The 21,452-nt window shown below is 41.2% G+C and overlaps 1 protein-coding gene across 1 annotated transcript; it reads left to right on the forward strand.

Moving 5' to 3' along the window:
• Positions 1-2,804: 2,804 nt before the first annotated feature.
• Positions 2,805-11,198, forward strand: LOC106750510 (histone-lysine N-methyltransferase SETMAR-like; the record flags this gene model as incomplete). Its single annotated transcript, XM_014630919.1, has 3 exons — positions 2,805-2,862; positions 8,958-9,156; positions 10,487-11,198. Coding segments are annotated over exons 1-3 (969 nt in total), but the record flags the coding sequence as incomplete, so codon positions are not given.
• Positions 11,199-21,452: the final 10,254 nt, after the last annotated feature.

The following is a 21,452-nucleotide window of genomic DNA, read 5'->3' on the forward strand; positions in this document are numbered from 1 at the left end:
TCAAACATATTTGCTTTCCAGCCTCTGGCTTTTGATTTCCTTTTTGATGGTCGATCAGCTCTCTGTTGTCTCGTCTACATGATAGCACGATGATCACTGAGCATGTAAATGTCGCCTGCTAGGGAGTATCGCTCTTTGAAAAGCCATCACTGACAATGGTGAGATCTATGGTGGACGTTGCTCCTCCTCTGATGAGTGTTGGTGTTTGCCATTGTTCAGCATAGTTAGGTTCAACACGGACAATGCTTCCAGGAGTGCTTGACCCCTTTTGTTTGTTTATTTGCTTCCCCAGTCCACAGCATAAGCATTAAAATTGCTCTCGACTACATATGGATTCCGATCCTTGGCGTCGTTGACTAGTCAGTCCACGATTTCCTCGAAGTTCTCCAATGTCAAGCTCGGTGGAGTTTAACAGCAGTACATGCATATGCCATTGATTATCACCTAAACAAGCCAGTCGCTCGTCTTTTCATGACCTCCTGGAAGGAATACTTGGCGCAAGACCAGATGGCGGTTTTTTCGGTCGCATCCACCTTCCAGTATTGTCAATACGGCTCTGCGATGATTACTAGATCTACCCTCTCCTCTCGTACAGTTTGCATGAACACTTCCTGCGCTACCTCGCTGTGGTTGAGATTCACCTGTGGAAATCTCATTCTCGTTTTTTTGAAAAACCCCTCGTAGGCTTTCTTGTAAGCAGCACACTTGCTGCTTTCAGCAATGTGGCTACTGGTTCCCAGAATTTCCGTTCCACTTTATAGGACACAGTGAGCCTCTAGAGTGCACTTCTACACTTTGTGACTATCATTGCCGCACTTAATGTAGCATTTCAAACTATCGACATCAGATTCTATACAAATGCTCATATTTTCAGCACTTGTAGCCCTTGAGCGGCTTCAAGAGCTTTTGCAATTGACATACAACCTAGTCAATGCGCAGCTTAATGATTTCAATCACTTTTTATCTACTTCAGTAGATAGACTCACTACGATAGTTTGACTACAAAATCCTTTCCGGACGGACTTGATGATGTCCATCTCGAGCCTATAGTCCTCACCGACAACTCGTTGGAGTGCATTCCAGACTTCTTTCCTTGTTATGATTTCATTGAGATCCCTGATCTTCAGTGTTGTCTGTTGAGTTCTACTCTTGACGTCAGTTTCTTCGCCCAGTGCACTTTTGATTGCAATGCGGAATTGGGTTGTCATTTCTTCGCTGGCTATGTTCAGGACCAGGATCATGTCCTCAACCGCCGTCCTGCGTATATTCATTACGCCCGAGCCTACTTTCTTGGGAGTATCATCCTATTTCACCTTCTTCAGGATGTCAGCATAGATGAGTTGCCCTTTCATATGAATAATAAGGGCACTCGCCAGTGTCGGCTGGTTACGCTGCCGCTTCGATCGAACTTTTTCCCAGTTTTTCTGCTCTGGCTCTATTTGGGCTGGTAGCAGTTTTAGTGGTAGTCCTTCTTCTATTGCATTTTTCCTTCTTCTAGCCATTTTCTTCTTCCGAATCTCTTTTAGGGGAGAAATCTTCTTCCTCTTATTTGCTTCTGCTGCACCTTAGAGTATCAAGGTTTTTTGAGAGGGACCACCAGCTTTTGGCAACGTCTGTGTGGGCGCTGATCTTGTCTTCTGTAGTACAGATTTCTCCGAGTCTATCTTTTCCTCAATTTTTTTAACCTGTTGAATGTGATGCTCATGGTATTTATCTTCTTCTTAATGTCACCATGAATATTAGGCTTAGGTTTTATAAATTTTAGCAAGTCAGAGATTTATTCTCCTAGTTTTGCCATTACCTGATTTCTCCCTTTAATCTGCTCTGCTAGAGGTTTTGTTTTATTTAGATCTTCCATTTTGTTCCTACATGTAGTATTAAATGCAACAGTGGCCAAGCTCTCCACCACTAATGCATAGCGGTCGTTGGTTTACGACGCCCCAGGACCTGTTTACTTGCCCTCTGGCACCTGTACAGGGGTTCCGAGTCCCTGCACTGTAAGGTTAGTCTTGTTTGACTCTCTATGTGTGGTTTATTATTCGGGGTTCCTTCTTTTATCCTGTTTGGTCGGCGGGAGGCATTTTATTTCCCTCCTACCCTCAATTGCTAACGGACATTCTCCAATCCGCCACATTGGGACGAGCCACGCAAGGGTTACAGTCTCCCCTAGTGATGGTGGTGGTGGTGATTTGTGTCTGTCTGTGTGTGTGTGTGTGTGCACACGCGCCTATCATCGTGGATGCAATCTTGCATCTAACGACTCGGGTTCATCACTCACGCATACAGAACGTTCGCGCGCACAGCACGCTCGCATGCTACGCACACAGAACTGGAGCAACTTCAGCAAATTTGCTAAATCATAAATATCCATCTGTGGATAAAATTTATTCTATACTAACATTATTCATTCCTCGTTTAGTACATATATTTTTTTCCATTTCGGACAATGCATTGAACTGGATAGGGAAAAATTGCTATTCTTATGATGCAAGGTTTCGATGATAGAATTAGGTCTAATCAAAAAGTAACCAATTTATTTAACAGTACGTATGTTGATAGTCTTCCAATTTCAAAAGCATTTGATTATCGAATTGATGATCGTCTTGAAAGGACTGGATCAATTAAAAACGAATCAAAATCTGGAAGACTTAAGGACGCCATCAATAATGATAATGCTCTAGAGGTTTTGCTAAGCACAAAAGAAAAACTCTCATATAACGCATATAAAATTATCTCAACAAATTGAAATAAGTGTAACATCGGTTCGTAGAATTCTACTGGAACATAAGTACCACCCGTGTAAAATGCATTCGGTGCAGGAGCTGTCCGAAGACGACTTTGACAGGAGAATTGAATTATGTGGTACGATGATGACACGATTCGATGATAATAAACAATTCTTTACTTGGATTTGTTTCTCCGAAGAAGCTACCTTTGAATTAAAAGAATCAGTTAATTAACATGACATGAGGTACTGGACTAATGAAAATCCTCACTAGGTGAGAGACTGTCACACGCAGTATCTCCAGAAAATTAATGTTTAGGTCGGGATATTCTCTAATTGTGTTATAGAACCATTTTTTCTCTACGGGAATTTGAAAGCAGAAATTTATTTGAATTTGTTGCAGAACCGAGAGGTACCAGCTATCTGAGACACCGTTGGAGATACTATTGAACATGTTAGGTTTCAACAAGATGAAACTGCATTTCATTTCGGTTTAAATGTTTGTCATTTTCTACATGAAACATTTGTTGGTCGATTGATTGATGAAAGAAGTACTATAGAATGGCTGCCAAGATCTCTTGATCTAAGTCCGATAGACTTTTCTACTGGGGATATCTAAAAAGTAAAGTCTATGAAACAAAACCTAGAAATATAGACGATCTAAAAGAAAGAATATTAATTGTTTCAGATATCATTTAATTAGAATTTTTTTAAAACGTTTAAATACACCTTCGAGATATCATGAAAGTTAATTTGTAAAATGTGGTTTTGAAAAAAACGCGCTTAAAGATTTTCGGACTGATTACATAAAGATAATTTAACTTACGATTATTCAGATCGTACAGGGAATCTTCCACGTGCTCATAGATGTCTCGCAGAGCTGCTTTGTCTTCACTATGATTTATTCTCTCATCTTAAACGAGTCAGCTGTCAGTTGTCAGTTGAGCGCCACTCCGAGCGGGTGATATGAGCTTCGTTTCGGGAATTTGCATACATCTCCGCTTGTCGACCAATAGACACTTATATCGCGTTCATAATTTTCAAAATTGATATACCAGATGTATGCACAAGTTTTTTCCGGTTTAACTACGAGATGGCGCCAGCGAAAAGTAAGCAGCGTATTAATTTGACACATACGTCATTTTGTTCATCTGATATTTAAAACTACAAACACACACAAGTTGAGTCCGCCAAAAACTAGCGTCTTTGTTTTATCGTTCAGTGATCATGTCGAGTTTTGTGCCTGAAAAAGAACATTTGCGGCACGCATTGCTTTTCTTATTTAATCANACTTCGGCAAGAAGACTATGCTCTGTGTCTGGTAGGACCAGAGCGGTATTGTGTATTATGAACTCTTGAAGCCCGGCGAAATCGTTAATACACAACGCTATTGCCAACAATTAATTTAAACCACGCATTAATCGAAAGACGACCGGAATGGGCCAGAAGACATGGCAAAGTGATTTTGTTACACGACAATGCGCCGTCTCACACAACAAAACCAGTGAAAGACACCTTGAAATCGCTTGGATGGGACATCCTTCCGCACCCGCCGTACTCCCCAGACCTGGCGCCATCTATCACCTCTTCGCATCAATGGGGCACGCGCTCGCAGAGCAGCACTTCAGCAATTTCGAGAAAGTTGTAAAATGGCTCGACGAATGGTTTGCCGCAAAAGACAAGCAGTTTTTCTTGCATAGTATTCATAAATTACCTGAAAGATGGGCGAAATGTGTAGAATCCGATTGCCAATATTTTGAATAAAAAAAAATTAATTTCGCTTGAAAATTAGGTGTTTTTTTTTTTACCAAAAAACCGGAAAAAACTTATGCATACACCTGGTGTATTCTTCATTGAAGATAATAAATGATAGAAAAGTTATTTCAACAATATTTGCTCTTTAATAAAATGTTTTGGAACATGTGTACAAATCAATAAATTTAAAGATTCGTTTGTTATTTTGACGTCAGAAGAATATTCGGGAGAATATTATTTTTGTAATTTTTGCAAATGACAAGAGATGCAATTGTTGAAAAAAACTGCTAAAAACACAAAATGCAATAACCAAATTCTTTCGAAATAAGGAAGTCGATATCTTTCGAGCTTTGCAGTTCTTTTGCCAACGTACTTGTAAATTTTGAATCCTGCTAAGTTAAGTTATATAATGGTTGCCACGAAAATGCCGTTTTTTTACTATACGCATAAACTCGAGTGTTTTTCATATCTTGTCATCAATTTTCAAAATTTTTTAGCGTGTAAATTAACGAGTAACTTAGCTTATATTCGCTTGCCTCAAGCCACACTGTACTTTGACTGGAGAAAGCAAAGCCACATTGTACTTTGACACGAGAAAGCAAATTCTGCTTCATAGGCGGTTAAAAACCGGGCGTACTTTAGAAAAACCGTAAAATGAACGGCCTCCCAAGAATAACGGTTATTCGAACCTTAAGGCGCATATAAATACAATGCTTTATTGTACGCCACGCGGCCGACCGACGAGCGTGTGCCGGAAAACGCTCCCTACCTGATCAAACTAGGTTATAACTTTGTTAATTATGCAAATAGGACACATTTTTTTTCAGACAACATATATTCCATACCGAATACTTGCCAAATATGAATAAAATACCGATTTTCCCGCTGGACTAATTACCCTTTTAATCACGCACAATCTTCCTTCCCACGTTCCTTTCACCATTAAAAAAACTCATAAATGTGCGTTTTAAATAAGCTCTATACATCATCCAAATTTCTATACCAGGTGTAGAAGTTTGAAACCGGAATATTTTTTCTAAAAATTACACGTCCGTTTTTTGAAAATGATAAAATATATTTTCAAAATAATGTGCATTGCTATTTGTACATTTTTCCCACCTCTCCGGCAATTTATGAATGCCACGCCAAAAAAACATTTCTTCTTTTGAAACGAACCAGCTATCGAGCCATTTTCGTATATTTTCATACGAATTGAAGCGTTGTTCAGCGAGAGCGTGTCCCATTGATGCAAATAGATAATAATCGGACGGATTCAAGTCTGGAGAATAAGCCGCATGCTTAGTATTTCCCAACTGAACGTCTCGATCGTTTCCCTGACCCGTTTTGCTGTGTGTGATGGGGCATTATCATGGAGCAAAATGACTTTGTGTTGCTTTTTTCCATATTCCGGTCGTTTTTCACGCAATGCTCGATTTAAATCGATCATTTGCTGTTGGTAGCGATCAGTATTAACTGTTTCATCAGGTTTTAGCAGCTCATAATAGATTACACTCTTCTGATCCCACCAAACACAGAGCATTGTCTTCTTTCCAAAGCGATTGCAGTGGATGTCGATGGTTCACCTGGATTCACCCATGATTTCTGACGCTTAGGATTCTCAAAATATATCCATTTTTCATCACCTGTCATGATACGATGGACATTCTTTTGTATCTGTCGAGCAGCATTTCACAAGTGGTTTTTCGATTTTCTTGCTGTCTTTCATTCAGTTCATGCGGAACCCATTTTTCCACTTTCTGAATCTTTCCCATGGCTTTCAAACGAATTGAGACAGCTTTCTGCGTCACATTCAATTCATCCTCGAGTTCTTGTTGAGTTTGAGTATCATTTTCATCTAATAAGGCTTGCAATTCGTTGTCTGCGAACTTTTTCTGTGGTTTCCCACGCTCTTCGTTTCTCACGTCAAAATCACCACTTTTGAATTTTTTTAACCACTCGAAACACTGTGTTTTACCAAGACCACGTTCACCGTAAGCTTCGACAAGCATTCGATGCGCAGCAGTTTTCTTCAAATGATAACAAAAAACCAATGCTATCCGCAAATCGTAGTTCGTAGGCACAAAACTCGATATGTTTAAGGTTATAGAAAAATATATCGGTGTATGGAACTTGGGTTGTTGTGTATTGAAAATCTTCGTCAGCTGTTAGAGGGAGATGATGGCGCTGCATAAGCGGTTTTACGGTCCCTAAACTGATGGCTAGCACCATCTATAGGAAAATTCCGGTTTCATACTTCTACACCTGGTAAATACACCATCATATTGTTCAATTTTCAAAATGTTTTCAAAACATCACGAACTTTTTAATAACTTTAACGTATATAAAAAAGACAAATAACATTATTCTTATTACTTGGATTTTTTGAGCAAAAATCCAACCTTTTTGAAATCTTTATTTTTTACTCACTTTATATTGATAAAAGGGGGTGATGGATTAAAATGAGGCACCCACTGCGTTTGTGCGCGCGCGCGCGTGTGTGTGTGAGGGTGTGAATATAGAATTCCACATTTATATAAAACTATCAGTAAAAATTATATTGACTTACGTTGCAAAATGTAGTTATTGTTAAAGGGAATATTTTACCAGCAGTTAAGCAAACAGGTTCGTTGGTCCTAACCATTAGCAGAACTATGCTTCGTACAGTTTTTGGATTTCGAGTGTACCATTCATTAGAATACGCAGCGTAATGTATCTCACTGCACTTGAAACCATTAAAAATTTATAAAAGTATTTAATAACTGTTTTTGTCATTATATTTAAATGCAGCATATACTCGTGATAAACGTGATGTACTTATGATTAAAATCATGATAATTTATTTATATAAATTTTTTTTATATACAGAATGGCCCATTTTAATTTAACCACTTAAATAACTCACTGGGAATGACACAAATCAAAAAAAGTTTCGGGACAAAAGTTTCCTATTTTTTGGGGGGAAATTGAATGGTGACCTTGAATTTGACCTTGAAGTCGATTTTCAAGGTTATTTCAAGGTCAACTTCATTTTTTAAAATAGGAATCACTATTTTTGACCCCAGATTCTGATAGTGCTTGAAATTCTGCGTTCAACCATATGAATTTTAATAAAGGTCAAATGTCATTTCAAGGTCATTTCAAGGTCAAAACGTCAAAATAACAGCATTTCTAAAGTTTTTTAAGGTAAAATATATTTTTCAGCCATATGCGTCATGCTAAGAGTCAAAAGTCATTTCACGGTCAAATAGTCGAAAAACTACATTTTTTAAGGTTTTTTATTTAATTTTAGCTTCAGGTTGTGTGACATTTAAGATTTATCTATCTTAGTTTGAAAAAAAATTAGTCGTGACCTTAAACTTGACTCTGGAGCCCAAAGTCGAAGTTACTTCAAAGTCAAAGGTCAAAATAATAAAATTTTTAAGGTTCTTTTTTCAAAAATCATCATAAGGATTACAAAGCGTGGTGTTGGTAGTTTTTGAATCATAGGGAGGAGCGTTTACCTTGGATCTTGATTTTGATGGTTACTTTGACCTTTCGATTCAAAGGTCTAGGTCACTCAAGTTCAAAAAGTAAAAAAAAAAAATTATAAATAAATGCTGATTATAAACATAATTTTGACTTCAATTGACGATATTGCATGGTGAAAATTTTTTTCTTGTCAGCGTTCCCCAGGAATAACGATTTTAACGTGGCAGAACTTTGTTTTCATCAGGGTGCTTGTTTATCGTGAGTCCTCTATAGAAATCAGCGATTTCAGCATTTAATTTACTGCAACTAAAATTATTTCAGAAATTTTTAATTTAAGTTAAAATTTGCGACCTCTGCATTTAATTTACTGTAACTAACATTATTTCAGAAATTTTAAATCTAAGTTAAATTTTTTTAATATCAGTTTTATTAAAGTACAGAAAAAAATGAAGTAAAATAGTGCTCTCTAGGACAAATATTATTATTATTGCTGATTATTCTGCTAATCACATTATTGATGTGGTGATGGTTTTAGGCGAATGCCAGAACAATTACCGGTCAGCAGCACGGTGGTACGCTGATCGATTTCCTTTAAGGCGTCATTCCAGTCATGTGACAATACGTGCGTTAACTATTAGAGCTCGTGGTGGACACCTTAACCGTTAGCGCAGACATCACGAATACGATGAAAATAATGCTCGCGTTTTGACAGTCTTAGCAGCTGTACATCTTGATCGTGAAATCAGCAGTCGCACAATTGAAAGGGAAATCGGTACTCCACAAAGTACTGCTTTAAGAATTCTTAGAAATTTAAGATACCATGCATATCACATAACTTTGGTTCAAGAATTAAGGCCAAACCATATTCAAATGCTAATTGACTTTTGCCACTGGGCTTTAGCAAGGATACAATAAGATCCTGACTTTTTCAGGTATGTGCTTTTTTCTGATGAGGCTAAATTTTACAGTTATGGATAACTTAATAGGCATAATTGCCATTACTGGTCAGATGAAAATCTGCACTGGTACAAAGCTGTAGATCATCAGAATAGATGGAGCCTTATGGTGTGGTGTGGCATAATAAATGGCTACTTAGTTGGACCTTATTTTTTCGAGAGTAATGTTAATAGAAACAGTTATTTAGAATTGCCTCGAGATCGATTGCCAGGGCTGTTGGAAAATGTTGATTTAGCAACCAGAATAATAATGTAATGGCAACAAGATGGTGCAGGACTTCACTTTGCATTAATTGTTCGTCAGTTTTTAAATAACCATTTTAATGAAAGATGGATTGGACGAGGAGGTCCAGTTAACTGGCTACCTCGCTCACCAGACTTAAACTTCTCCTGATTTTTATTTATGAGGTTACATTAAAAATGCAGTATTTTCAGAACAGCCCACAACTAGAGCAGATATGGAAAACCGTATTCGTCAAGCTTGTGAAACGATTCCAAGAGAAACTTTATTAAGAACTGTGCCAAATTTTCATAGACAATTGAATTTGTGCTTTGAAGCTAATGGTGGTAATTTTACACACTTACTTCGTGGTTAACAGTTATAAAGGTAACAAAAATTGAGTGGCAAGGGGACTCACGCTAAACAAGCACCCCATCGTGAGTGGCAAAAGGACTCACGCTAAACAAGCACCCCATCGACTATTTGACCGTGAAATGACTTTTGACCCTTAGCATGACGCATATGGCTGAAAAATATACTTTACCTTAAAAAACCTTAAAAATTCTGTTATTTTGAAGTTTTGACCTTGAAATGACCTTGAAATGACATTTGACCCCTATTAAAATTCATATGGTTGAACGCAGAATTTCAAGCACTATCAGAATCTGGGGTCAAAAATAGGGGTTCCTATTAAAAAAAATGAAGTTGACCTTGAAATAACATTGAAAATCGACTTCAAGGTCAAATTCAAGGTCACCATTCAATTTCCCCCCAAAAATAGGATTTTTGCCACAAAACTTTTTTTGATTTGGGTCATTTCCAGTGAGTTATTTAAGTGGTTAAATTAAAATGGGCCACCCTGTATATGTCAGTAAATTTTTAATAAATTTCAATTTTAAATTCAATACTTTTAATTTTTAAAAATATTGTATTATAATGTTGATTGTTCATGAACATATCGCTTCTTAATAAAAGATTTGATACTTACGTGTGATGTTAAAATGTCACCCACAGCACAATAAACGCACATGTGACCGAGTATATTGATAACGGTGATTAGAAGGTATATCAAATGGGAAATTGACAAATATTTATCATTTTCCAACAGCTAGTCATTTCATTTCATATAAATATATAAAAGATATAGCTTTTTACACATTACACATTTCTTGTAAATATTAGGTTGGAAATTATGAAACGGGCGTTTTTGATTAGTCTGTGTTCAACTGCAACTGAGAGAGGTTCATTACAACGTGCGTTCGATATTTTTATTTATAAATTTTAAAGGTATTCTTCTTACACATTTTGTAAAATTTTTTCATGTTTGTGTTCCATTTTTATTTTAAATTCCTCACAAACCAGATGGAAACACAACGCGATTTACATCAATTTTTTGTATAAGTACAAATTAAATCATAGTGTACCTCAAGCTTCGAGAAACATTAATCAAGCTTTCGGAGATGGATCCACCAATGAAAGAAATGCTCGATATTGTTTCCAAAAATTTTGTTCTGGCAATTTGAGCATCGTCAACGAGCCTCGAGGAAGACCACCGGTCCATATTGATAACAAGGAATTAAGGACGGCTGTGAAATCCGATCCAGACACAACTATTCGTAAAATTGGGACTAAGCTAGGAACTAGCCATACGGCTGTGTTGAAACATCTGCGTGCAATAAACAAAGTAAAAAAATTGGACTCATATGTACCGTATGAACTGACGGAACTGCAGATGGTCGACCACAAGAGTAAGTGCGCATCTTTGTTGATTCGCAATACACGATTGCCGTTTTTACACCAAATCATAACTTGTGATGAAAAGTGGATTTTGTACGACAATCGAAAACGATCAAGCAAATGGGTAGATAAGAATACACCGCCAGAACATACCCCTAAGCCGAAATTCCATCAAAAAAAGATTATGGTTACCATGTGGTGGAATGCCAAAGGAGTGATCCATTATTCCTTCCTACAACCAGGCAAAACAATAACAGCGGAGTCCTATTGCCGTGAAATTGATGTCATGCATAAAAAACTTGTGAAAAAACAACCAGCATTGCTCAAGCGGCACGGCGTAATATTACTGCAAAATAACGCAAGACTACATAAAGCTTCAATCACTGTTGACAAGTTAAATTCTCTAAAATATGAACTTTTACCACATCCTCTATATTCACCAGACATCTCACCGACCAATTATTACCTTTTTCGTAATTATGAATTATTTTTAAGAAAAAAAATACAATAACCAAAACGATATTATAAAAGACTTTGAATTGTTTATTAACTCTAAAAATGAAGATTTTTTTAAAAAAAGCATTTATGACTTGCCCAATCGTTGGCAGAAAGTCGAAGATGCCAATGGAAATTATTTCGACTAAAAATAATAAATAATGTGAAAAATAGTGCTTTTTCATTTTTATTTCTATTCAACGCCCGTTTCATTGTTTCCAACCTAATATTACACAAATATTGAATTCAGAAAGAGTCTCATTGTATCATTATTCTTCTGATCAAATTATCTAAAATTAAAATATCTTTCGCCAATTTTTTAATGAAATTTTGATAGATTGTTTCCATATTTTGAAAGAAAAATAAGTTTTTATTATCTATTAAGTGTGCAAATTAATTATATGCCTTTACATTCAGTGCCTTATGCTCCCATATTCGAATTAAATATTTTTTCACCTCTTTTTGCAGGCAATAAGTATATATTCTAAAACACCATTTATATTCTAAAACACCAAAATTTTCTTGAACTAGTGACATGACTTTAGAAAACAACACACGATATCGTCGGAAAAGTAGTATTTAAAATATCGCTTTTTTCACGCATTCTAATTAAAATAGAAATCTGATAAAATTGCAAAAATAACTTGTTCTTCTTTGGATAAAGATCTTATGACCTAAACATCTGAAAAGTAGTATCAAAGATTGTAGATTTTTGAATCGAAAACGTTTCAGCAAAAAAACAATAAAATTTGAAAAAGTGTAACGATGCATCTCCCCCGGCGAACACCGCGATCATCCGTCGGCCGCAAAACGGCGCTCAGCGCCAACAAACAAATTCACACTCGAAGCACGCAACTGACACGTGCACACGTAAGCAACAACGTTTGTTGTTGTTGTCAAGCACGTGTCGGAAAATCCGCGAAAACGCGGTATAAAAGGCCGCTCCGCCGTGCTATCGGGACCAGATTCCGCCGGAGTCAGCCGAGATCGCAAGATCACAAGTTACTCCGGATCCCATTCCCAGGTCGAGGGACCGCGACGGTGCGTACGCCGTCGCTGCTGTGAGTTCGCAGCCGACTCGACATCCTGTCATCCGGAAAGTCCGAGGTCGTGCGTACGCGGTCTTTACCGTGGAAGCGGGCACCGGATTCACAACAACATCCATTTCGGGACGGTGTGTTCGCCGTCTCCACCGGGAGCTCCCGGCCTTCTTGCCCGTGGCAGACTTGGGGATCGGCACGAGTCGGGGTGGTGTGTTCGCCGCCTCTGTTGAGCGTTCTCAACCTCGGCCACTCCACTCTAGTCGTTGGGCTTTGCGTCTCCGGGGCATGCGAACGCCCCGGAATACCGTTCCGCGTACCGCGCCGCGTACTTAGAGACAACGCGTGTCTCTCCGCCGCATTTCACCGGAGATACCACCGACCGCCGCGAACCGCGAACCGACCGCCGCCGGCTGCACGTTGGCTAGGCTCGCCCGGCCGACTCCACCGTTCCTGTAAGGAGGCATCATACCGCGTATCCTCCGCTCCGGGAGTCGACCGATGCGGGCACTCCGCGTGCGGCAACCACCGCGAACCGCGTACCGCGACGCCGAGTCGAGCAGGTGCATTCCGCCGTTGCACTCCGATGCGAGACCGTCGAAGTTAAAGTCCGCGAGACGTCAACACGCCGAGACAATAATACCGCGCGCGCTCTCCGCTGACACCGCGGGATCCTCGCAGCGAGCGACGCGTCTGCTCTCGATAAATTCCGGGAAACACCGATCCGCCGAAACACCGAGCGAGCCATCAATACACGACCGCAATATAAGCTCGGGTTCCGTCGCCGACACTGTCATCGCAATATTTGCCGGCGTTAAAAAGCAGAAGCAAAGCACGGCCTATCACTGTTAAATCTGTACCAAAACATCAAGATCACATAAATGAATAAAGGGCGTGATATTTAAACACTAGTTCGCTCGCTTGTTCGCTCACTCACTCACTTGTCCATACACACACACACGCACACTCTCACTACAAGATGCCTGGACACCCGGCGAGCAACGCCAGGGCCACCGACACCGAATACGGTCGACCAGCGACACCAGCAACGACCACTCCGCCGGCAGAGGCGGGACGAACGTCCACTGATCGACGGGGCCCGGGTCGCATAAGAGAAACAGCTATTAATTGAAAACTTCGCTTTTTACAAATTTTTGTTGCTTAAACTCAATAAGAATAAAATTACACTGTTAATTGGAAGTATCTATCAATGAATATTCATACACTTTGTGACGTGGCGGCCGACTGCGCCCGTCACAAGGGGGCGAATGCCTCAGCGGAGGCTCTACCGCGGGTGGAAAGGTGCGCTCCTCGCGAGCGCCAAACCGAGACGGCGAGTTTTTTTGTTTGTGTAGCGAAGACCGCGCGATTCGGGCGCTCGGGTATGTTGGAGGCGAGCCCCACGACCCCTCTTGTGTAGCGCCCCGTTCCGGATGGCGGCGAGAAGAAGGCGTGGAGGACGATCCATCACCGACCACCAGATAAAGGCGAGGAGACCGCCCGATTACCAGGACGAACTCCCGGGTTATTCGTTTGTTTTTTTTTTCTGTTTGCTGACAAAGAAATGCTGCCGGCACTTCCTAGGCTGTCGTCGGCCGCCTACTTCACAACGCCAAAGCCGGCTGGCCAAGGAAGAATATTGGTAACAGTGGGCAAAAATCCGGCTGTCGCAGGAGAGCGGATTTCGGAGCCACGAAGGAGTGGGGTTGATCTGTTAAAAATCAGCAGACTCTTCGGCTGAAGCAGATTGTCGTCTCAAGAAAGGAGTTTTAGTGCTTGGCGAACGGTAAAGTAGAAGTTAATGTGACGGGTGAAAAAAAGAGAGAGAGAGAGAGAAAGAGAGAGAGAGATAAAACTTCTTCCGGACGCGTGGCGAACGGCAGTTGGAGGCGAGAGCGTGTTGGTGCTGTCGAGAGAGTGAGCGAGTGAGCAGAGCCGAGGAGAGGGCCTGAGAAAGAGAGAGAGAAAGAAAGACGCGCATCGCAGAATGGACGAGCATCTCCAGGAGCCAGTCGCCGGGAACCCGAACTTGTAAAGCCGCCCATCCGCATTCACCGTTGTCGCGTATCGCGTGGGTCGTCCGTTTGGTCAACCGCCGTGCAGTCTTCCCGACGGACTTGGGGAAGAAGGCGATAACCCCAAATTAAAATACGATTCGTCGGTGGCTGCGTCGGGGTTGTACCGGTGGATCGCTCCCCCCCCTCCCCGGGGGGAGCGTGTCGTGCCGTCCTTTCCACCTTGGCTTGGCTGCCGCTCGAAGGGCAAGCCACCCTAACGACGGATCTCGCTAGTCCGTCGCGTGCCGAAAATACGAACGCGAACTGCGAAGCGCTACCGTTGAGCGCCTTTTACTTGCTTTGTTGTCGTGGAAGCTAAACCAAATAAAGGCCTGCATTATATTATCGAAGCCGCTAGTCTTTTTTATTTTGTTGTCGTTTCCCGACGTGGCCCACGAAAACCACCCCGCTTCCGAAAATTCCCGAGAGCTGCTGGTTCTGGACGAACCCGGGGTCGCGAGAACGACGCATCTGATACGAAGCGCGTCGTCGATTTCCTTAGGTTTTTCTTCGTGGGTGCGGCTTGTGCATACTTGGCGCCCATATCTTGGTGAGGTAATTAGCGACCCGAAATCGACCCTCGCGTTCCAGATTCGCCCGGCGGTCTTTGCACCGGCGATTCGGACGAGCCGAATCTAGAAATCCGGTCGCAACATATATCAGGGATAATTCAAAAGGTAGATAGTATGAAAAGTAAATGGGTAGATTTTGCATGACCTCAGCTTGGAGAGCAAAGAGTAGAGGCTTGACACAGCCATTTCGACTCGATTTAACACTTTGCGGTCCGCGGCCCACCCGAAGACGCTTGATTAATGTGTTTGAACGTCTCGAAGGCATAATACGAAAGTATCCGCGCTTATTTGGTTAATTTTCTTCTTACACAAATGTTGATATCTAAAAAATTATTTAACTTAGCGTATTCAAAACATTTTTATCGTGAAGATCATTTTTTTCTCTATTCTTAAATACCATAAAGTTAACTTTTCTATAAAAGCTTTCTGAGATCATCAAAATCATGATCTATTTTGAGCTGGAAAAAAGTCAAACTTAGATATAATCGATTTTTTACGCGCATAAATTATATCAAGGAGATTAATAAAAGAATAGAAAACATACTTCTCTTTTCGTTTACAAGCGCATGCAAACATTTTTTTTCTCCGCGGATATAAATTAATATTCTTATCGTTTGATGATTCTGACGAGATTCGTCTCACGATACGTCGACGAAATATCGATAATACATCATTTATGACCATATAATGTGAATCAAAATAATGTAAATACGTCATAATACGAAATCAACCAGTAGATAAATCAACAATTACAATTAGAGAACACATGTACGATTGATGAATAATAAACTAATGACTGATTGTAAGAAGCGTATTTACCTTTTACTTCTTGAATTTCTTTATCTGAAGAAAAATCTGTGTTAGATAACATTTTTTGCTTTTTCTCAGCTTACAATAGCGTTTACACTGCTAAGATCTGTCGATCGACTAGAATCGAAAGACTAGCTCCGAAAAAATAATTCTAACACTTGGATCGATCGTAACTTGTTTTAACATGGCAACGAATCGCTATTCACCTATTTCGCATGTTGCCAATTGCTTAAAACCGCATATGTTTTGATTTATCGTTAAAACAATTTTGTCAGATCGCGACGGCACAGTGCCGTCGACGAACTGCAACGTCGAAATGCGTACGACGGTACCATGCCGTTGACGGACCGCAAAATGTTAAAGAAGTGATTTTTTTACACAAAATTAAGAATGGTACAGGACAAAATGGATGTTAAATAACAACCATAAACGCAGAAAATTGTGGATTGATCCCGGTCAATCGTCGACATAAACTCCGAAATAGGACAAGAAATTATATTTGAAGTTTTAAATTTCTGAACCTTCGACACATTATATTCACATATATTGCATACAATATACATTATATAATGAAATTTGAAGAAATTAAACATTCGAATATTCGAATATTCGAATGTTTAACTATTCGAAACTTCAAGAACTGAAATATTGTTGTTGATTATGTGTTTGTATTGAATACATAATAAAAAATATTCGATATTCTAAAGAATATCTTTTTTTCTGCATTGAGTTATGTTGATATCATAATAAAATTTGAATTTTTTATTTAAAAATAAAATTATAAAATTAAAGTTATTATATCAATATTTAAAAATAAAGTTAATGAGATTTGTTTATTATTAGTGTTTCCTTTATTTACTATATTTTAAACCAGACAAATACAAATTTTAAAATTGATGTAAAGATGTAACGATATAGTTTTAAATGCATCATGCCTGTTACAACGAACTGATTCGAGTCCTTGTCTTCGTCTATTCGAAAGTCGAATAATTAATCAAGGAATAACCCAGAGAATCGTTTTGGAAGATTCAGTCACACTCGGGAATCACGCTTGCGGTGCATGATCTATGATCGCGTATGATTAACCTCGCGAATCGCGAAACACGTCTCGTCTGTCTCGTCTAGCGAAACAGCCAATGGTTATAACAATCGCGAGCGGATAACACAGCTTCGCAAATCGAAACACGGCACGCGGAATGAATTTATATGCACCTCCCACTTATCCAAATAAGGAATTTCGAGCGTGTGGAGCTCGGGTAATCCTTCCGCGACCAATTCTTACGTGCTGTTAAGCAATCGGCTAAATAATAAAGGACGATTATTAGTTGCCGCCGATATGAGTGTGAATCTGAATCAGAATCAGGATTTGAGCACGAGAAGAGTCAAGTCTGAGTCGCGTTGATAACTAGTTCGTTGAAAAAATGTGATATAGTTAAATACATAATCGGTCGGTCAAGTTACAATTAGTCGATCCGCAACTTTTGTCGTCTCGTTTCGCGTATTTCATAATTGGTCGCATTTGTTGTATTTCGCGTACGTTTTCGTGCATGTCATATGGGTTCTCATCCGACAAATTTAGTAAAAAGTAGAAAGAAAGTATGGCTAAGATTAAGCGGAAAATTCTTATGAGTCTATTCCTTACTTCTTTGGAACATCTTCTAATGAAGATTCGCTTTACCTTTCTTCACGTAACATTCTGATTATTTCACAGGGAAGCATTATATCCAGGTCACCCGTGAATTCTTGTGCTTTACTCCACGCGTAGTGAAAGCACATATATTGTTAAGTGTATTCCAGTACTATTTGCAGAATTGCAATTATTTCTGATCTCCGACATATTGTTAAGTGTATTGGGTCTATGCATAATTCCGTTGCGAAAATCGAGTAAATTTCCAACGCAAAATATTTAGCAAAAAAGCGATTTTAATTAAATAAATATGTTTCATTTTGTTCAAGAATTTTCTGCTATCTTCCCATGAGCTTCATTAACACTCTTTCATAGATGTCTTGAGCTTTTGGGCAAAGAAGTCATCTCAGTGGTTAAAGGACGTCCCGGAAACTGAAGGTTTTGTTATTCAAATTGTTCTGTAGCGCCCGGAACAAGTGACAGTCTGAAAGTGCAAGGTCCGAACTATATGGTGAATGCACCAAAACATCCCACCCAAATCGCAATAACTTTTGCCGGGTCATTAGAGAAATGTGTGGACTAGCGTCTTTCTGACGGAACTGTGACGTAGCGGCTCGGAGCGCCCGTTCCAAAGGCGAAGGCCCTATCGTAGGGCGAGTGGCGTGCTCATAGAAGCGCGCCGAATTAATGTTATTAGTTTTTTTTGTAGTTCGTATTTTTTTTGAGTTAGTGAAAACCGCGCGCCGCGGGCGCGCGGTAGCGGTAGAGGCGAGCCCCGCGCCCCGACCGAGTGTACACCCCGCTCCAAGGGGGCGGCGAGAAGAGGAAGGAGCGTCGACCACCGAACAAAGGACCCCGCCGCCCTCTGCCCTGGGATAACCAACGAAGGGCCGCTGCCGAGACCATCGGGGATATCCTTCTGATCCCTCGACAACGGTAGGGCCGGCGGGTCGAGGTCGCGCTTAAGATCACGGAGCCCGAAGCCGCGGAACCGCGCCGGGATAGATCGGCGGTGGAGCGGCGGGCTCAAAGGCGACTCGGGCATCGCCGGCAAAGAATCGGCTGCCGAAAAGGAAGTGGGAAAAAGGAGATACTCCCGGTGAGGAGTAGAGAGAGTTCGGTTAGAGCTCTCGTTACCGGCTAGTGAGAGAGAGCATGGCCAACGAGTGAGAGCTATCGTGGATTTAGTTGGAGCTACCGTACCGTCTCACGTCGTTCTTTTTCGCGCTGTTGATAGCGGGCCGAGGAAAACGAGTGTGGAGTGTGGTGAAGGAGTCCCGGAGCCGANCGGGATAGATCGGCGGTGGAGCGGCGGGCTCAAAGGCGACTCGGGCACCGCCGGCAAAGGATCGGCTGCCGAAAAGGAAGTGGGAAAAAGGAGATACTCCCGGTGAGGAGTAGAGAGAGTTCGGTTAGAGCTCTCGTTACCGGCTAGTGAGAGAGAGCATGGCCAACGAGTGAGAGCTATCGTGGATTTAGTTGGAGCTACCGTACCGTCTCACGTCGTTCTTTTTCGCGCTGTTGATAGCGGGCCGAGGAAAACGAGTGTGGAGTATGGTGTGTGGAGTATGGTGAAGGAGTCCCGGAGCCGAGAGATCGTTGGCGGGGATGGAGAGAGAGCGAGCGAGAGAGCGAGAGGGGGAGCGAGCAAGAGAGAGCAGGAGAGAGAGGATTACCGACGAGGACCAGCCGCCCGGGAGCCCGCAATTGTAAGGCCGCCTCACCGCATTCTACTATTTGTTAATTATTTTTTGTGATTGGGGATTATCGTGGCGTGCGAGGTCCCAGCCCCTTGGCTCGACGGCCGGTCAGTTAGCGAACGCGAGAAGCGGACGTCTCGGGTCCGCCGCGGCGTGGTAACGAGCGCGTTACGTTGTATATAGTTGTCGCGGTTTGAAACAAAGAAAAACGGGCAAAATAAAGGAAAGTGCTGTCGAGGTCGCGGTTCTTTTTCTTTTCTTTTTTTCTTTTCTTTCCCCTTTCTGCGACTGACGCCGGCGACCGTACGGACCCCCCCGGCCTCCGACTTAAATCACCCCGGAGCTGCCGGTCCTGATCGGGACGAACTCGGGTCGAGTGGCTGACGCGCGGACGGCGACGCCGACCGCGGGGCCCGTAGTTAGTGGGTGCGATTCGCGCACCTGGCGCCCACACGGACTCGTGGAGGTCCGGATTTAGTTAGCGGCCCGAGGTTCACCCGTCGGCGTTGCATCGGCGACTCGAAGAGGCCGAGTCGCGAATAACGGTTGCAGAACATAACGCCCTTTTTGTTCAACAATTCGTGCAACTTCTCATCGATTGCTCGCTTTAATTTGTGAACCAGTTGTAAGCAATACTTTGTCGAATAAATCGTTTTATTGATTGCAGCAGCTCAAAATAGACAATTCTTTTTCAATTCCACCAGATACTAAGCATGACTTTTTTCGGGTGTAGTCCAGCCTTTGCGACCGTCTGAGCAGCTTCCTCGCTCTTCAACCATGCTCTTTGTCGACTAATATTAATGTAGACAATCCACTTCTCATCGACAGTAATCATCCGCTTTAAACTTGGTTCGTTTTGTTAACGTTTGAACAGCGAATCGCAATTTGAAATTCTGTCCATTATATTCTCTTCGCTTAGTTCATGCGGTACCTAAACATCTAGCTTGTTAATCATCCCAAGCTTCCGTAAATGTCTAGAAACTGTTGATTGGTCAATGTTGAAGTTGAGGTTATGTCCGATTTTTGTAACTGTCAAATGCCGGTCGGAGTCGACTATAGCCTTGATTTCATCGACATTAGTAGTGATTGGCCAACTAGAGCGAGGAGCATCATGGAGATCAAATTCTCCACAAAAAAATTTCGCAAATCACTTCTGACACACATTTTCGCCTACGACATTCTTTCCGTACATGGTGCACATCTTTTTGTGAGTTTGCAACGCGTTTTTATCTTTTTGGAAAAAAGAGCAAAATGCACAGAAAATACATACTTATTCCTTCCATATTTAAAACATAATTAAACTTTGTATGCGGATCTCGATGAATACTTTCTTAAAATGTCGGCACAAATTTCAGCTTTCACTTAATATACGACACTTTATATGTTTGACACATGTGCTAGCAGAAAAACAATTGCGAACGACATCTGTAGAAATTTCGCTACAAAATTATAAATAGACCCAATAATTTATGTGCATTTTACGTTAAAACACATTAAAACATGATGGGTGCACGGTCGGGTGCCGAATTTGCATTCGTGTTTTGTGCAGCCATAACAAGATATCCGTTCGCGAAGAAAGTACCCATCCGTTAAGCATATAGGCCAACACTTGGCAAGATCTCCATTGCATAAAAGTGGCATACAGTTGGAGTACATTCGAACAATTTTCGTGCACTCGCCTCACATCTGGCCCGACTATCCGTTGCTCACCATCTCCGTCGCTTTGTCAGTGCGTTTAACGGAATTGTATCACCATAATAAACGATTGGTGACCAACGGAGATTGGTGAAAAATGATTTTTTTGACCACTCCTCATCTTTCCGCGGTATTCATGTTCTGACACCTCATGCAATTCTGCGCACTGTTAGGCAATCTTAGCACTTTCAGATTCCAGCACCTTTCTCGACCGATTCAAAATATTTAGAAATGTCCACCAACTGCCGATCCATGGCCTGCATGTTTATCTAGCGAACGCGAATACTACCGAATAATTGTGGAAGTCCGCAAAGAGGCTGAGTTCGCAAAAGCGTTTAACGTGCAAGTATCGCCAAACAACCACGGCGCGACTGCGTACATGAAAACGCGCGAAGCTTCGTGCACGCGGCTACAATCTGATTATCCCTCCAAATTGCAAAAATTATTGAATGAGTGCAAAAGTGCATACGGAGTTTGTGAGTAAAAGTCAGACAGTGATTAGGCAAACAAAGTTCTTTATTCAATCAATGATATATTCTCCATCGTTGTCTATAATCTTTTTCCAACGTTCTGGCAGCATACGGATGCCCCGATC

Source organism: Dinoponera quadriceps, unplaced genomic scaffold (assembly GCF_001313825.1).
Source record: "Dinoponera quadriceps isolate SergipeBrazil2010 unplaced genomic scaffold, ASM131382v1 scaffold384, whole genome shotgun sequence".
In the NCBI taxonomy this organism is placed as follows: domain Eukaryota; kingdom Metazoa; phylum Arthropoda; class Insecta; order Hymenoptera; family Formicidae; genus Dinoponera; species Dinoponera quadriceps.